This window comes from Onychostruthus taczanowskii, unplaced genomic scaffold (assembly GCF_017590055.1).
Source record: "Onychostruthus taczanowskii isolate IOZ18803 unplaced genomic scaffold, ASM1759005v1 scaffold41, whole genome shotgun sequence".
NCBI lineage: Eukaryota > Metazoa > Chordata > Aves > Passeriformes > Passeridae > Onychostruthus > Onychostruthus taczanowskii.
Genome location: NW_024501571.1, coordinates 2,834,261 through 2,850,698, shown reverse-complemented (window position 1 = coordinate 2,850,698; position 16,438 = coordinate 2,834,261). Strand labels below are relative to the sequence as shown.

Sequence of the window (16,438 nt, the reverse complement as noted above, 5' to 3'; positions counted from 1 at the left end):
CAACACCTTGCAGTCTGATCTACAAGGACATCAGACCAGCTCTGAGGGCTGCCCACACAAGTCAATACACCCCCACATTCACAGTGTTTGATTTGCAACAATCATCATCTTTGCAAAGGTAGGAATAATCTTTCCCTTCTGAATCCATATGGTATCTGACACAGTGGGCACCTGATGAATGACTTGTTCCTACTTACTTAAAAACTGCTCAATGTGTGGTTAAGAAATAACAATGTGGACAAAAAGGAATGGGAATGTAGCAGCAAGGAGGCAGGAGAACTGGGACCTGCCCTCTCCAGTCCACCCAAGCTGTATGGTATTAACAAACCCTCTGCCAGAGAAATATGGACTGGTTTGAATTTAAAGGGGACTTTAAAGACCATCTAGTCCTACCCCACTGCCATGAGTAGGGACATCTTGCACTTGATCAGAATGCTCAATGCCCTGTCCAAGCTGATCTTAAACACCTTCAGGGATGGAGCACCCACAGTTCTCTGGGCAAACTGTGCCTATAGTCACCATCATCACCAAAAAGAAAAGGCTTCATAATGTCCAACTAAATGTACCCTCTTTCATTTTAAAGCCACTGCCCTTTTGTCCTGTCACTACAAGCTCTGGTAAAATATCCATCCTCATCTTTCTTACCAGTCCCTTTTATACCATTATTATATATTTATATTATATTAAGAGACCACAATAAGGTCTGCTAGAGCTTTGTCTTCTTCAGGTTGAACCACCTCAAATCTCTCAGCCTGTCTTCATAGCAGAGGTGATCCAGCCCTCTGACTGTCCTGGTGGTCTCCTCTGGAGCTGCTCCAACAGGTCCATGTCTTTCCTGTGCTGGGGACCCCAGAGCTGGCTGCAGCACTGCAGGTGGGGTCTCATCACAGTGGAGCAGAGGCACAGAATCATGCCCACAGTTCTTGTGATGCCACCTGGGACACAGCTGACTTTCTGAGCTGTGACATTGCTGGCTCATATCTAATTTTTTGTCTAACAGTACCCCCAAGTCCTTCTCTGCAGGGTTGCTCTCAGTCCCTTCATCCACCAGTCTATACTGATACTGGGGATTGCCCTGACCCACATGGAAGACCTTGCACTTGGTCTTGTTAAACATCAGGAGGTTCACATGGACTCACTCCTCCAGCCTGCCAAGGTCCTGGATGGCATCCCTTTCTTCCTGTCAACAACCACACCACTCAGCCTGGTGTCATCTGCAAACTTGCTGAGGGTGCCCTAGAAACCAGTGCCTGTGTCATTGATGAAAATATTAAATTGTACTGGTCCCACTATGAATCCCTGATGGACACATCACACTTCTATCTGAACACAGCTCATTGACTTCTGCAGGGAAGGATTTTACTAGCTGAATTTCTAGTCAACAATCCAAAGGAAAAATAAGTGCTTCTGACTCGTGTTGGTTTTTTTTTTTTTTTTTTTTTTTTTTCCCCCCAGTTCTGAGTGAAAGAGACTCACAAGAGAAGCTGATTGCCCAGGAGAAACACTGCAACTGATACAAGTGCCACTGAATACCCAAAGTCAAAAGAGAGAATTGCTCCCTGGCTAATCATTCTGTTGCAGAAGCATTAAATTACTTTTAAGGACAGCAGTGAAAATGTTTTCAGACAGGAAGAGTGATTTTCAAGCAAACACTCCCTCCTTTAAGTTCTCTGCCCATTTTTGTCATTAATGTAGCCTTTTGTGTCTCTGTCATGGAAAAGGACTACAAGTGCCACTAAAGGATATCTGGGCACGTGGTAGAAGAATGTTCTAATGATAATAATGCAAACAACATGATGCTGTTCTTGTAGAGATTTCATACTGGCTCAGTTATTTCTTGGAATAAATGAAACCACAGTGTCTGATAGCCCAGCTCCTTGGAGGGAAGAAGGGTGCTATTGGAGCCAGACTGAGTGAAGACCCACAGGACGTCAGACCCTGGCATCTTATTCCATCACAGCTTTTAGGGACAGGCTTCCCTATCAGGGATCAGGCACTAGCATTTGGGCAATACTGTAAATACTAATAAAGATCACTGTTATGGCAGTGGTACCTAGTAGTACCATCACAGACTAAATTTTTCTGTTGGAACTACAAGTCCCTCCTTTTTTCTCTTAAACTCAAGTGAGAGGTTAAGCCAAGCCTCAGAATTTGCTCCACTAGTACAATCTTAGCTACTGAGAAACATTGCTCTCTGCAGAGTGTACCAGCTGCTATTTTAGTAGTCCTGTTGCATTTACTGTAAAACATTTATTTTATCAAGTGCTGTTCAAATTAGAGTGGCTTTTTTTGAAGTAATTTTGAACTCCTCTTTCTTTCATTTAACTTATTTATTAAAGCTTTTAAGAAACAATGAGATACAGATAGAGGGAATTCAGACAGATTTTTGCAGATTACTGAGCTCAAGAAAAGAAGGTACAAAACAGTGTTTGTGATTTAAACCTAAATACAAACATAACTGTAAGGAAGTCTGTCAGCTGCTCTGTAAGATATATCAGGCTATGACACAGGCACAGCATACACTTTACTGCAGAACTGCACAGCTGAGAGTGTCCTCTGAAGGCCCCCATGCCCAGCCTGCTGCTCAAAGTATGGCCAACTAGGTCATAATGCTCTGGCCTGTGACCAGTCACATTCTGAATATTTCCAGGGATGGAGGTCCTGCAGCCCCTCTGAGCCCCTACTGCACTGCTCAACCCTGATGGTGAAAATGCTTCTCCTTATCAAATTGTTATTTCCCATGTGTTCAGTGCCTCTTGTGCCTCTGAGAAGAGTCTGACTCCACTTCTCCACATCATCCCGTTAAGGTGCTTGTGAACAGCAGTAGGACTTCTCCTGAATCATCCTCTCTCCAGTTCTCTCAGCCTGCCCTCATTTGATACAGAAGCAGGGAAGTGGTGAAGTCCTGAGTCTTGGTGGTCCTTCCACTGCACTCAAGCCAGCTTGTCAATGTCTTTCTTTCATGGGGAGAGGAGTCCAAAAGTTGGCACAGAGGTGGTTGCAGAAGATTTTCCTGCCTCCTTTTGCTGCCAATGGACTCACAGAAGCTCTTCTTACTGCCCTATGTCTCCTAAGTTAGCAATCTGTACCTGAGAACAAGTCACAGCCTCTAAAATAAGCTCACTCTTAAAGCTTATTTTTGGCCTGTCTTTTGATGATCTGGGTATTGTCCCTACAATATAAGGTTTCAAAATAGAATCCAGTTCAGAAACTCTGGCCTAATAATACCAGCCCTTTATATGCTGTCATCACAGAGTTTGAAGGTACATGTGCTCTTCTGGAAGATAGACAGCAGTGACTGCCAGGAAAAATCAACCAGCAAAAGGTTGAAAAACCAATAAATTTGCTCCCCCAAGAGAAGGACCATTGTACTTATGAGCATCAAACTCATCTCATGCAGTATTATCTTCCTCCATCTCTCCCCAATCCAGCCAGCAACTACTGAAAAATTTACAGAGCAGACAAAGTCAAATACAGTGCAAGACTCAGAACCTTGATTGAAGTGTATCAGTTACACTGTCATTATGTTTTCAAGATTTCTTTGCATCTCTGATATCTGGGGAAAAAAAATAATTATCTTAGATGAACACTGAGTTTCCAGCCTTACAGACTGACTTCAGAAACCAGGATCACTGGCTTAAAATTAACACAAGCTGTCCCCGTAGAAGCTATTTTTAACAAGTGAATGAAAGGGAATAAAAATAAGACTGCATATTTTAATAGACCTAACACGCGTCAGAAATTCTAATCCCCTTACACTCTCCTTAGCTGAGAATATGTTCTAATTACACATAGGAAAGAAAGCAGAAAACATACCTTTTATTGCACCCACAATATTTTGGTCTAGTCCTTTCCGGTTGTCATTGAGCCCTCTTTTCCTTTTGCCATTTGGTAAAGAATTAGCCAAAGTCTTGTCATCAAAAAATGCACAGACCAGCTTCCTAAAGAGCAGACTTCCTGAGCGAGTGTAGTTTGATAGTATAGAGTCCAGCTGTGATTTTGGCATGAAGACATCAAAGCCTTCTGCAAGTTGCACTTCTGGCTACCAAAAGAATACAAATGTTTTAATTAAACGAGCATTCAAAGACATTATTTTACTTCAATCATGCATCTGGTGAGACTTTACAATCACTTCATCAAACCATGAATCTTTTCCCAGCTATTCAGGACCACAGCAGCCTAATTCATTGAAATCAAACCCCATCAGTGAATAAGCACCTTAAAAGGCAAATCAAACAATCACACTCCTTGTCTAATGTCTGTAAAAGTTAACAACTACTGACATCACTTCTAGGCATACAGCTAACAAAAAGCCAGGAGATACCTTTCAATGCTGGGTAATAATGACAAAGCACAGGATCATCGCAGAGCAGCGCTCCAAAGCGATGCTTTCTGAACATTTGTCTAACCATTTAATGGACTTGTTTCACTGCCAAATGCTGTGAACAAGTGTGCTGTGGGGCAGCCAGGCACTTCCAAGAAGCACAAATGCAGGAATACTGGCCCAATCTGTGTGGCTTCCCAAGAGGGCTCCAGCAAAGATATGGCCCACATGAGTATAAGCAGATGACGAGTTCGAGGTTGTCCCTGGAGCCAGCACTTGCTGAGCATCCATTTGTCCCTCCTTTTCATAGTCCCAAAATGCATGTTTAGAAGAGGATGATGTTAGGCAGTTTACTTCAGTACAAAAACCCTCAACAGTGAATCACAGAGATTTAAGTGACTGCCAAGGTGAAATGGAGGGGAAGAAGAGAAAAGAAAATCATGTTGTATTTCACAAGAGTCTTCTCTCAAGTACAATGAGGGCCAAAATAGACAAAAGCCTTTGAGGAAGTCCCCTTACCAAGAGTCTTTTTGCTGCCCCTGTCTGTACATATCAGAAATTACATGAACACCATTTGCAGAATTTTCTTCTGTGAGTACCATACAATGCTTATGGTAAGACTTCTTCACAGAATAATTACATATCTAGAACACACACTGGGAATAAACTAAAATTTTGAAAATACTGTTTAGAAGTTGGCAAGGAGGTAAAAGAATCAGTGATCATGATGTGAAGTAATAAACCAATATTACAGTCTTGCTCCTAAGAACTTGCCCCTTTTTCCCCCTACATGAAATATATTCAGCAATGATGATGCATTTTCAGAGAAGTTTACAGAGCAAGAGCAAATGCCATCTCCCATCATATCACCTGCAAACATCTTGAGTCTGGACAGAAGAAAGGGCTGCCAGTCTCAGAACAATTTGGCTGTGAAATTCTTTTCCCACGAATTTCTAAAAATCAGTATGAACAGTGTTGCAGCGAGTAGAGTATTTCCAAAGCATGTACTGTCATGGGATATGGATGTGTACTGAGCAGTAAAACTTAAGATTACAATGATTTGGGTAGCCAGGATGAAGAATCTTAAAATATGAAGATAGCAACAACAACAAAAAAAATTCTAAGAAGCATGTAGTTCCTCAGCTTGTTCTGGATGAGAATTTGGATTTTTGTCTCAAGAACTTTGAAAATGTTGGATCCAGCAAAACAGTCAGTTACTGACATTTGACAGTATTCCAGTGTAGGTGGGTTTTTAATATGTTACTTCCAAACTTCTGATGACAGAAAAGATTTTCAAGAGTAAATAAATGTGGGCCAAGTTTACAACTTGGGAAAAATTTTACTTCATGTAAATCAAAAACCAGAATGCAGCTGACATGGTGATGAAGGATACCTGCCCAATTCTGTTTCTTTGGTCTTGTGATAGCCATCTAAGATGACCTCAATGATCCACACACCCAGGGCAGAGAAATTATAGAACCACAGAAAAATTTAGATAGGAAAAAGCCTTAAAGATTATTCAGTCCAGCCATTAACCCACTACTCAGCCCTGTCCCCAAGTGCCACATTTACATATCTTTTAAATACCTCCAGGGATGGTGACTGCCACCACTTCCCCAGGCAGCCTGTTCCAGTGCTTGACAACCATTTTGGAGAAGAAATTTTTCCCAATATCCAAAGTAAACTTTCTGTGGTGCAATTTGAGGCCATTTCCTCTTATCATATCACTTGTTAGTTGGGAGAAGAGATGGACACCCACCTGGCTATACCCTCCTCTCAGGGAGTTCCAGAGAGTGATAAGGTCCCCCCTGAGTGTCCTTTTCTCCAGGATAAATATCCCAGCTCCATTGCCCTTCTCTGCACATGCTCCAGACCCTCAGTGTCTCTGTTGTGAGGAGCCCAAAACTGACACCAGGATTTGAGGCGAGGCCTCACCAGTGCTGAGTACAGAGGGACAGTCACTGCCTTGGACATCATCAACAGTCCTGTTGGCCTAGCTACTGCTGGTACCCTCACCAAAAGCCAGTTGTTCCTGTGGTACCTTTTCTGAAACCTCCTACTTAAAACCCAAAAAGCCAGAAGGATCATGAAGCCCTGCTGTTATCTTCTCCATTTGTACCGAAAAATCAAGTCTCCCTCCCCTCCCCTCCCCTCCCTTCCAGTCTTACCCTAGAACACCTGCATTACACTTTGGCAGGTGCACCAACCACCCTGCAATACAGCTGTAAAATACATTTCAAACCTTACCATTGTACCAGTGTGGAGAAGCCAGTATTATTTTAGTTTTGATTGTTTTAGTCTTAATACAGCAACCAATTTGTTTATCAGTGAAATGGTTTGCAGGCAAAACTATGATTTATTCTTGCTTTCCTTTAGTAGTCAGCTATTCTTCAATCAAAGAGAATCAGTAACCATTTGAACTTCATGATCACTCCGAATGTAATTGCTCAAAGAAAAAGCACTTATTAATAGATAACGATCATGGCAAAAAGGAAATGGGGGTAAGCTATTTGTGAACAACAAAATAAAGAAGCCATGAATGCTAAAGTCTTTTGCTGTGCTAAAATTAACAGACAGTGAATTAGATTTAATCCTAGATATTTTAGTAGGTTGTAATATGTAGATTAAAAATTATTAGGATATAAATGAAATATTACAACTGTAAAACAAACATAAGTTCAACTAAGAGTTGTAATCAGATCATTGCATTTAAAAAGCAGATCCTCTGATCCGTGGTCCAGATTGAGGGCTGGTCTCACCAAGACATTTTCCACCTCTGTATGTAGCAGTATTTCATCTCAGGAGGTCTGGACTAATTGCACTGGTTTTGGCAGCCCTGATTTTATACCCATTAAATTTGGATTCTTCTTTAAGTTCAATAAATGTTGGCAAAATAGCAGTGGCAGCAGTGGTGATGTATGACACAGCACACACTACAAACAACCTGTGGAATATTCTCAAGGGAACATTCATTTATGGTGCTTTGTAAAATGTATTTCAGGTTTTTTCAGGCACACAGACATGCTGGTTGTGACCACACCAGAGATGCTTATAAAAAAGTAGAAAAAGATAATGCTGCCATTCATTCTCAAAGAAGTGACTTTCTTAAGCCTTCTCAAAATATTTAAGGTCACATTTTATTTTTGCATTAAATATATCTGTTTTCAGAATTCAAATGTTTTCTTTACAAAGACAAAACAAAATCAATTTGTCATGGGGTTCTGGCTCCGTAAATTTAGTCAAACAACTGTTGTGGCAAGCAAGGGCTCAACCATGGAAGGACAGATGAAGACCTGATTTATGAGCCAAAGGTTTTCTCTTTTTTTCCTTAGGTCAAACTGGCAACTACAAAGAATCGTGTCCAGCGATGAAACACATTCATAAAGCCAAATTAAATTCCATTGCAAGCACAAAACTGTTTTCAAAACCGTGTTTCAAGCTGACAAGAGTGCCACAAGCAAAGAAAAATTATAAGCACAAATTGCATACTGGAGATAAATTACCAGTCCTCCCCAAACCTTTACCTCAAACATTATGAAGCTCAGTACTACAAAAGGAAACCCCCTGAAAAAAGCATCAAACCAGTTACTCTGTATCACTACACTGACTCTGTGGCATGAGACTGCAACCTAATTAGTGGTGTGGCTTGCATCTCTGTAACTGAATTATCCTGACTGCTCTTTTTTATTATTAGTTCCCTCTTCCAGAAGGATAGAATATTATCTGCTGCATTGTTTTCATTTACGCTTATTGATACGGAATTTAATTATGTTTTTCTAGCTCATAGTACTTAGGAAATTGGAAAGAGCCTGCTCAAAATTAGAAATATATTAGAGGAATTAATGAACAGTTTACTCATCAGTGAACTGGTTTGGATGACATCAATTTGGTCATTAAACAAAGCCAATCATCCACCAGACACATGGAATTTCTATCAGTGTGTACATGAATCAAGAAAATATGCATACTGCAATTTTCTATGGGAAAAGTGCATATTCTTAGAGTGGCAAATTTTGGCCTTTTTAGTCACACTGACATCATCAACAGTGCTGAGGCCCTACTCCAGCACACAGAGCAATCAAGACCAAATGACCAAATTCAGCAAAGACTGAATATGAATTTTTCTAGAGACGAGGAGTCCCCCAAAGTCAGCAGGACCAAAAAAGCACATAAATACTTCTTGGCAGGATCAAGACCCATGTGTGGACTACATGGGCTCATCAGCAATGATGGGGCTGTGAATGGTTTACACACATGCACTTTTCATGGCTCCTCACCTCAACCATGGCTCTTGGCATTGGGAGAGATGAAGAACAAGTTTCCACTGAAAGCTCAAAGAACAGGAGCCTTGAACTCAAGCGAAAACTTCATGTTTGTGAAAGTTGAAAAAAAAGACCCAAAATCCCATAATGAGCACACCACAATCCTAACATCTCCATTCATTCCTACCCAAGATTTGCTTGTTCATTCTAACAAAAAGTGGGAAGATGCACCAATATCACTTGAGTACTGATTCTCCTGAATGAGTAAGTATTTCAAAATCTTGCAATCCTGCATATTAAAATTTTAACTTACATCTGATGAAGCTGATTCAAGGATAATTCCAAACCCTGAAACAGGGGTCTCTGGCTTCAGGGGGGGTTCAATTTCTTGCAGACTCGGTTGTTCTGAGTTTGCTGTCAGCCTCTTCTCACTCTCTGGAGAGCTGGGTTTCTTATTTGTGGAAACTGCTTCAACAACTTTGAGGGGCAGTTTTCTCTTTTTATTTCTCTTTCTTGATATTGTTGACTTCTGTGCACAAATCAAAGGAACAGGAGGCTGCTGTCTGTTTTGAGTCCCAACTGAATGAAAGAAATTAATGCATTAATTTTACAGACAAAAGCCCATGAATATCCACACAGATGCACCATTAAACTACTGACTCACTGAACTTATTTTCTAGATAAGTGATGTGATTTTCAGGGCTGCTGGTGCATGGGAAACAAATAAGTTTTATCACCTTTGCATAATTTTCCAATCTGTACAATGGGGATAATGACAGTGAGCTCTGTGGTGAGGCTTTTCAAGCCATACTGATGAACAGTATTTTAAGGAAATTAGGAATACACAGTTCTTTTTCCTAGAGCCCACTGGATGGCTGGTGACATGAAGCACTTAAGTGATGATTAATTTGTGTGCCCTTTGAGTGACTGAGAATCTCACTCTTTGAGGATCTCTTCCTGATAAAGTAAGATAATACAAGTGCTAATGCAATTACAGTTATTTTTATGACAGTGGTCTCCAAGTTAATTAGCGCAGCAAGAACATTTCAAGTACTATTATGTCAAGAATGAGTGAAAACACTATTCAATAGTTTAATTTCTGAGGGGAAAAAAGTAACCCAAAGTTCCATCAGTTTGTTTTGCTCATACACAAAAGCTGACATGTATTACCTCTGAAATAGAAGAAATACATTTATCAATAATTTGCATTTTCCAGTATCATTTATATAAATGATTTCCACAATCATTTATATAAATTAAGGCACCAACCCTGAACCTGTACCAATACAAACAAGCCCCCCCAGAAGAATGCTATCAAGATACCATTATGTGTGTGGATAAATCACTAAGATCAAGGTCAAAACAAACAAAGCAAAAGCCAGAAGTGCTCTACATGCAGATCAAACTCATTCAAGATGAGCAAGCTACAAAAAGTCCTCAACTACAAAGCTTCAGGAAGAAAACAAACCTCAGACTATTGTTTATTAAAATATTTCTGGAATATTTCATTTCTGGCAAGGATTTACAAAACTGTGATGTGTAGTTTATAATTAAGACAGTAGGGTGTTTGAATGCTAAAATTAGTCATTACACTTTCACTTACAGGTTTGAATTTTAGGTTTTTTTTCCTTTTAGCAACAAAAATGCTAAATGATTTTTTTTCTCTGCAAAACTGTAATTTTAACTGAAAATATTAAGTATTCCAAATGAATCAAAAGATTCACAAATTAACAAAGGTACTTACTCTGTAGATACATAATAAATAAGAAATGTTCTGCTACTGAGGAGTCAGCTCTTTTGGCATAGACCCCAGTTTTCTAACTCTCACTCACAAGCCATTTTTCAATCACCCCTGTGATTTCAATGAAATAAATTGGTGTGATTGCATAAAAAATCCCATGTACCAGCAAAAATTGTAAAACTGGGCTTTTGTGTTCTTCTTTGTAAACTGATGACTTCTAGAAAAGCATTTTTATGTGTGTCAACTGATATTACAAAACCTGTCTGATCGTTCCCATCACTCACTCAAACATTATACACCGTGGAGACAAGGAGTTTAGTCAGCCCTTCACTCCACCCATATTTCAGTTAATTACTCAACACTCCCTTTTCTTACAGAGGTCTTATCCAGCCTCTCCACAAGAGAAGCCTCCATGGCTCCAGTCCCCATCACTCATGCTGGATGGGTAAGTCAGCTGACAAAATCTCCAACATCTCTATCTCCTCATTAGTATTAACACTAATTTTTAGGCAGCACAGAGCCTACAGCTTCACATCAGCCTATGATGACTTAACTCTACCTACCACGTTCTCATTATCTTGCTGGCTCAACTACTCCTCTGGCTCTGCACTGCTCTGTTTCAGCTCCCAACCTAGGAGAAAACTAGACTCAGTAATTTTCCCCAGTGAACAGATTATTGCTGGTATACACACTGGAAGCTGCTACTTCACAGCCAGAGGAAGGGTGCAGGCAACGACATGCAGCAGCTAGCTCAGCTGAGACTACCACAGAGCTAAAAGAGGTTTGAATGAAGAACTAATTGGTAACTTTCAGCTACCTCCAATTTTTATTTTTCTTACCCCTAAGATTAGTGAACTGGTAAGCAGAACACAGGTGAGGTTGCATTTGGCACCCCTGAATCAATACACTGCGAAAACAAACTGCACACGGCTATGGCATATTGACCTGCCCACTCAGCTCTCATTACGTATCTGATCACATTAATTTTATTTTCAATTAAGCCTTAAAAGGCTACAAGATAAAATCCCACGTTTCAGGTAACAATCTGAAAAGTAGAAGTTGCATTTCCAAGAAACTCGTGAAAATTTGACTTTGACTGATATGTCAGGAGAGCAGGAACCAATCCAGGTTTTCCTGAGTGCCCACGTGTCACAATCCTATTTTCTGAAAAATCCCTTCTGTCCTGGGAAGCTGAGAAGCCTCAGAGAAAAAATAAAACAGTAATTATCTGATGTGCTTCTCCTGTGTTTTGCTGCTTTGGAATGTGTTTGGGCATTTTTTACCAACAGGTGGTTGTTTCATTGGTTTCATGTGAATTGTTTTGATTCAATGGCCAATCAGGGTCAAGCTGTGTCGAGGCTCTGGAAGGAGTCACAAGTTTCTTTATTATCTTTTTAACATTCTGTAAGTATCCTTTCTGTATTCTTTAGTACAGTATAGTTTAGTATTTTTAATATAATATAGTATCATAAAATAATAAATTAGCCTTCTGAGAACACAGAGTCAGATTCATCATTCCTTCCTTCGTCTGGGAACCCCGCAAATACAACACCCACAAAAACTTTAATCCCCTAGACCATTCCCCAACAGGAAGACCACAGTATCATAGAACAGTTTGGGTTTGGAAGGGACCTCCAAAGACCATCTCATCCAACACCCCTGCAACAAGCTGGGCCATCCTCAACTCGATGCTTGCCACAAGTATGCACATACAGGACTGGTCACTGCACCTGCTTGCAGCTGCATCAATTTTCGCATGGTCTTGAGCTCTTGAAGAATCGCCTGCAGGGTTGACTGGCAATTACACGTACAGCAGTTTGGTCCAACTGATGAATTCACCATTGGAATTTCTCCTGAAAGAGAGTGGAATGAAATGGGTGAGATGTAAGCCATAATAAATCACCCAGACAACAACTGGCAGGTGTTTGAAACTATGATCAATATGTCAGATTGTAAAATCAGAGCAAAAGCAGGAAAGGAAGTAATTTTCAACATGATTCCTTTTAAGAGGAAAGTTTTTACTCAATTACTAATATGTGCAATTATATTGAGTTGGGATGCAATGCTACATGGGCTGGAGAAGACTGCTCAGAGTGTGAATATAATGCACTCCTCACAGCAGGGCTTTCTATTGTCAGGCTGGTTCATCTTGAATAACAAAAGCACCAAACCTCATTACAAACATACTTATTTTATCACACACACATAAAAAAGCCCATCTCCTGGAACAGTCTTACAAAGAATGAAGACAGACTGTGCAATAAAGGCTTGTACTGTACATAAAATGAGGGTCTAGGAATTTTTAAACTGCTTGAATCTTACAGGTGATTCTTTACCATGTGAAGAAGATAGAATGAAATACCCTACTTGGAGAAAAAAACCCCAGCAACAGGACAGAAAAGAGCCACCGATGATGAAAGCTTTCAAATCTGCTCTTCTGTTTGCTAGAGTGGGATTGTTTTCTATGATATTTTCCACCACTGTGACCTACAAGATGGGCTTTCCAGAGTTTCCCTTTGCAAATTAATATAGTAGTTCAAGAGATTCCTTTTCTCTAGTAATTCTTATTAGTGTTTAACTGAACTTACATAGTTCTAGTTCTAGCCTTCAGCAGTGCTTTTATTACTGCTTTACTTTCCAGAAATTCTGCATTTTTTGTTCTGAACTGGAACAGGCTGTAACAGCTGAGGGATTTCAAATTTTGCAGGATAGTCATATCCTGCACTTTAGCTTAGGACAGCTGTATCCCTAGACAGCTATCCCTAGCTGCAAATAAAAATTTCAAAATTCAACAAAACACCTAACAGTATCTGGTTGAAGCTGAGGCTAGAAGGTATGCACCTCCCTTCCTTTCCAAATGTACTTACAGTCATTTAAACTGATGGCTATTTTACTGCTCAAGACTGCAGGAGGAATGACCATTTCATGAAGATAGGTACAAATGCACCTAACAAAATAATCTCATTTGGTGTCACATGTGGACTTCAGCCAGTGTATTTCCCTTTTTCTTCTGTAGCCTGACACTTACCAGGTGCCCTTTAATCATGACCTAGCTAAAGTGAACATAAGCAATTAATTTAATCTCCACTTACAAATCATCACATTTTTCATTATTACTTCTGCTTTCCTCTGAAGCCAAACCAGGTTTTTAATACCTTTTCAGGTTTGGGTTGTGTTCTTTCATCAGAGATCCCTGATGTCAGACCCACACAGCTCCCCTGACTTCAATCCTCATTTGAAATAACTGAAAATCTGGCCACCACCAGGCACTTGTTCTCTGCCTCCATCCATACAGTCCTTCAGACCTGAAGCAACATCTACCAGACTTGAGCAAACTCATGGTCACACTCCAAAGGTGAGCTACTTGTAAAACTCAACTAATGCCTTACTTAAAGACAGCTGACATCTTCTGGGTGTCACACTCCTATTTTCCTCAGATATTTAGATACTCCACACTACTGCAATTACAAATTTTGGTATTTTAAAATATCATACATGGATAAAATCTGTTAAAACTGTAATAAGATAAACGGAGTAGTTAACAAAATCCCTACAAATCCAGCAAGTGCAAATGCAATAGAACCACTGGCTTTATCTCTCAAAGGTTTCAGCTGCAAATAAAACGATTTTTATACTAAAGAGTTATTTGGAAAACGGGCTGAGAATCTCAAAATGAAACAAAAAGGTTTCTGACTCAGCAGGACTCTGCCTAGTTTGATCTCACCCTTCCTTTGTACACAGTCTATTCATTGGAAATTCCTTGGGGCATGGATGGGATTTTACCTTTTCAATGGTCCATAAAATGTTTAGCCCATTGTTACAGGTACAGAGGAAAAAAAAATGTTATCTTTAGCTTTGCAGCAGATTAATCAGAATCCCTCAACTTGGCTCCACCAATACCCTTCACCTACATGTTTTAAGTAGACTTTTAAATAGATGAATTTCAAGACAACTTATAATTTAGCACCAGCATAACTTTACCTTTCAGTAAGACAATAGGAGCCCCAGAATTTAGAAGAGTTTCATTAACAGACTAATACAAAGTAAGACCATCCTTCCCTCAGTCCTTTCTCAGCTGTTTTAGACTAAAAGATCCTTGGGATGAAGCCTGTCCTTTCTCTTGATCAGAATTCAATATTCTAGAGGGCTTCTGGAAGTGTTTTCTTCTGGAAATGCTATCTGAAAGACTCTGGGGAGAAACAGGGTTGGTGGCTTTTGTTTCCTTCTTAACAAAGGCTCTACATCATGGTGAATTGCACATGAAAACTTGAATGAATTGTATCAGTAAATACCTGTGCATCTTTCCTGTTGCAATATAACATGTTCCTAATGAAAACACACAGGCACACAGGCTCCTGATGGAAAACCACAGGGTCTATTTTCCCATTGAGGCATAGGGGATTTGCTTTATAATCCCCATTAGCATTGATAGAAATTACCCATGTAAATCTACCATAGGTACTGGGAATGGGAAAAGAGACCACCAATATTTTAAATCAAGGCAGGGTTCTAACAACTCCTTACATATTCATGAGGGTTTTTTATTTTATTTCTATCCTCCCTCCTCTGATCAGTTATTGTGTTGTAAGAAATATCTAGTAGAGTGTTCTCAGTCATTGTTCTAAGCACTATCTTTATCATTTTTAGAGGACAAAACCAACCCTTTTCAACTGTTATAAATAAATTTTTAATTTTAAAAGGAGATCAGACTTTTTATTTTTATGAAGGAGTCTTTAAAGAGCCATCTCCCTCTCTTCTGGAAGCTGGCCAGCAGGCAAATTTGATACCTGCCTGTGTGACTGAGAGAAGGAGATGACACAAGTACATGAGCTGCTTCCCCCATTTGAGCAGTAAGTAGCCCAGGACAGTGTTTTTTTCCAGCTGGATCTGCTAAGAGGGAATTCACTCACTGTAACTAACATTGCTACCAGTCTATAAGCGTGCAAGAACTACCCAGTGAGAATGATCTTGATGCAACCCAAAAGCAATTCAGCTGCTGCATCACTGCTGGATTTGGTACAGAACACAGGAAATGAAACTCAAGTGTGAGTTTACTGTCTATAACAGGACAGACATGGTGCTCATTGTTTGTAGTTCCAGGTGACTTCCACTAAAAAAAGTGGGTCATAGATGTCTACCTAACACCCTGACTTGTGGAACTACCACCTTAAGTCTGGTTTGGAATAAATCCCTTTGGTTTTCATGCATTTTCCTACTCTTCCTTCTTTTGTAGCAATGTCTAGGCTTGCCCTGTTCCTCTTTTATTTTTGTTGATGCCTTAAGTTTTGGCTCTCACATTTTTCAGATTCTGTACTGCATTAGTATATAACTCTGAAATTCATATAGAGCGTTAGAAAGCTCTCTTCACAGTTCAGTAAGACAAAAACAATCCTTTTCCAGCCCTCACAGCTCCAGGCCCCAAAAAGCATGAACAAAAGCAAACTGGGGGGAGCAAAACTGGGAGAATGTGATTTCATTACCTGAAGCTGTGACCGGACAATTAACCCCAATATGTAAATGGACCAAACTTATAAAAGTGTAAAAAACTCGTGACCCATCGTCCATCCTGGGTGTTGCCTCTGCCAGGCTCTTGTACTGCCCAAGGTGTATCCTTTGAAGGCCTTTTTAGTAAGTATCTACTTGATTTCTCTTACTCTGTCTAGCCTCTGTTCTAAGTACCCTCTCCAGGCATCACTGTCAATAGCTTTCTCGTGAATGTTTTCTACACCAGCACCTATTAAACATTCATTCCAGCCTCTCCTTGAACCACCTTACCCTGTCTGTAGATAAGTACACCACTGAGATGGACTTGATGTGTCTATTACATTCAAATTTGAGCAATTCAGATGGCTTAAAACACATATCTTCATTTTTTATAGAGTATCTATCCACAGTGGATAGAAAGAGTTTCTGAACTCAGATCACCTACTACAGATGCCTGAACATCTCCCCAGTGATGACCTAAGCCTGACAGCCCCAGGTAATAACATTATGTCTGGAAGTTTTTTCCTGGTAACTTGAACACCACAGTAAGTACCAAGGAAGGAGTAATATCTCCCTTGAAGTACTGTTCAGCATTTCTACACCCAGCTTTTAAGAACTTTGTCCATC

General features: G+C 40.0%; 1 protein-coding gene across 4 annotated transcripts in view; it reads right to left on the bottom strand.

Moving 5' to 3' along the window:
- BEND7 (BEN domain containing 7) overlaps nt 1-16,438 on the bottom strand; it is a 47,320-nt gene that overhangs the window by 16,004 nt on the left and 14,878 nt on the right. For 3 of the 4 annotated variants that reach the window (XM_041413352.1, XM_041413353.1, XM_041413356.1), the window contains 3 exons: nt 12,058-12,180; nt 8,900-9,165; nt 3,817-4,042 (listed from right to left, as the gene is read on the bottom strand). In XM_041413352.1, coding sequence (XP_041269286.1) covers nt 3,817-4,042; nt 8,900-9,165; nt 12,058-12,180 — 615 coding nt within the window. Of the gene's footprint in view, nt 1-2,771; nt 3,442-3,816; nt 4,043-8,899; nt 9,166-12,057; nt 12,181-16,438 lie in introns of those variants that run through there. The other variant, XM_041413354.1, reaches the window with a different exon arrangement.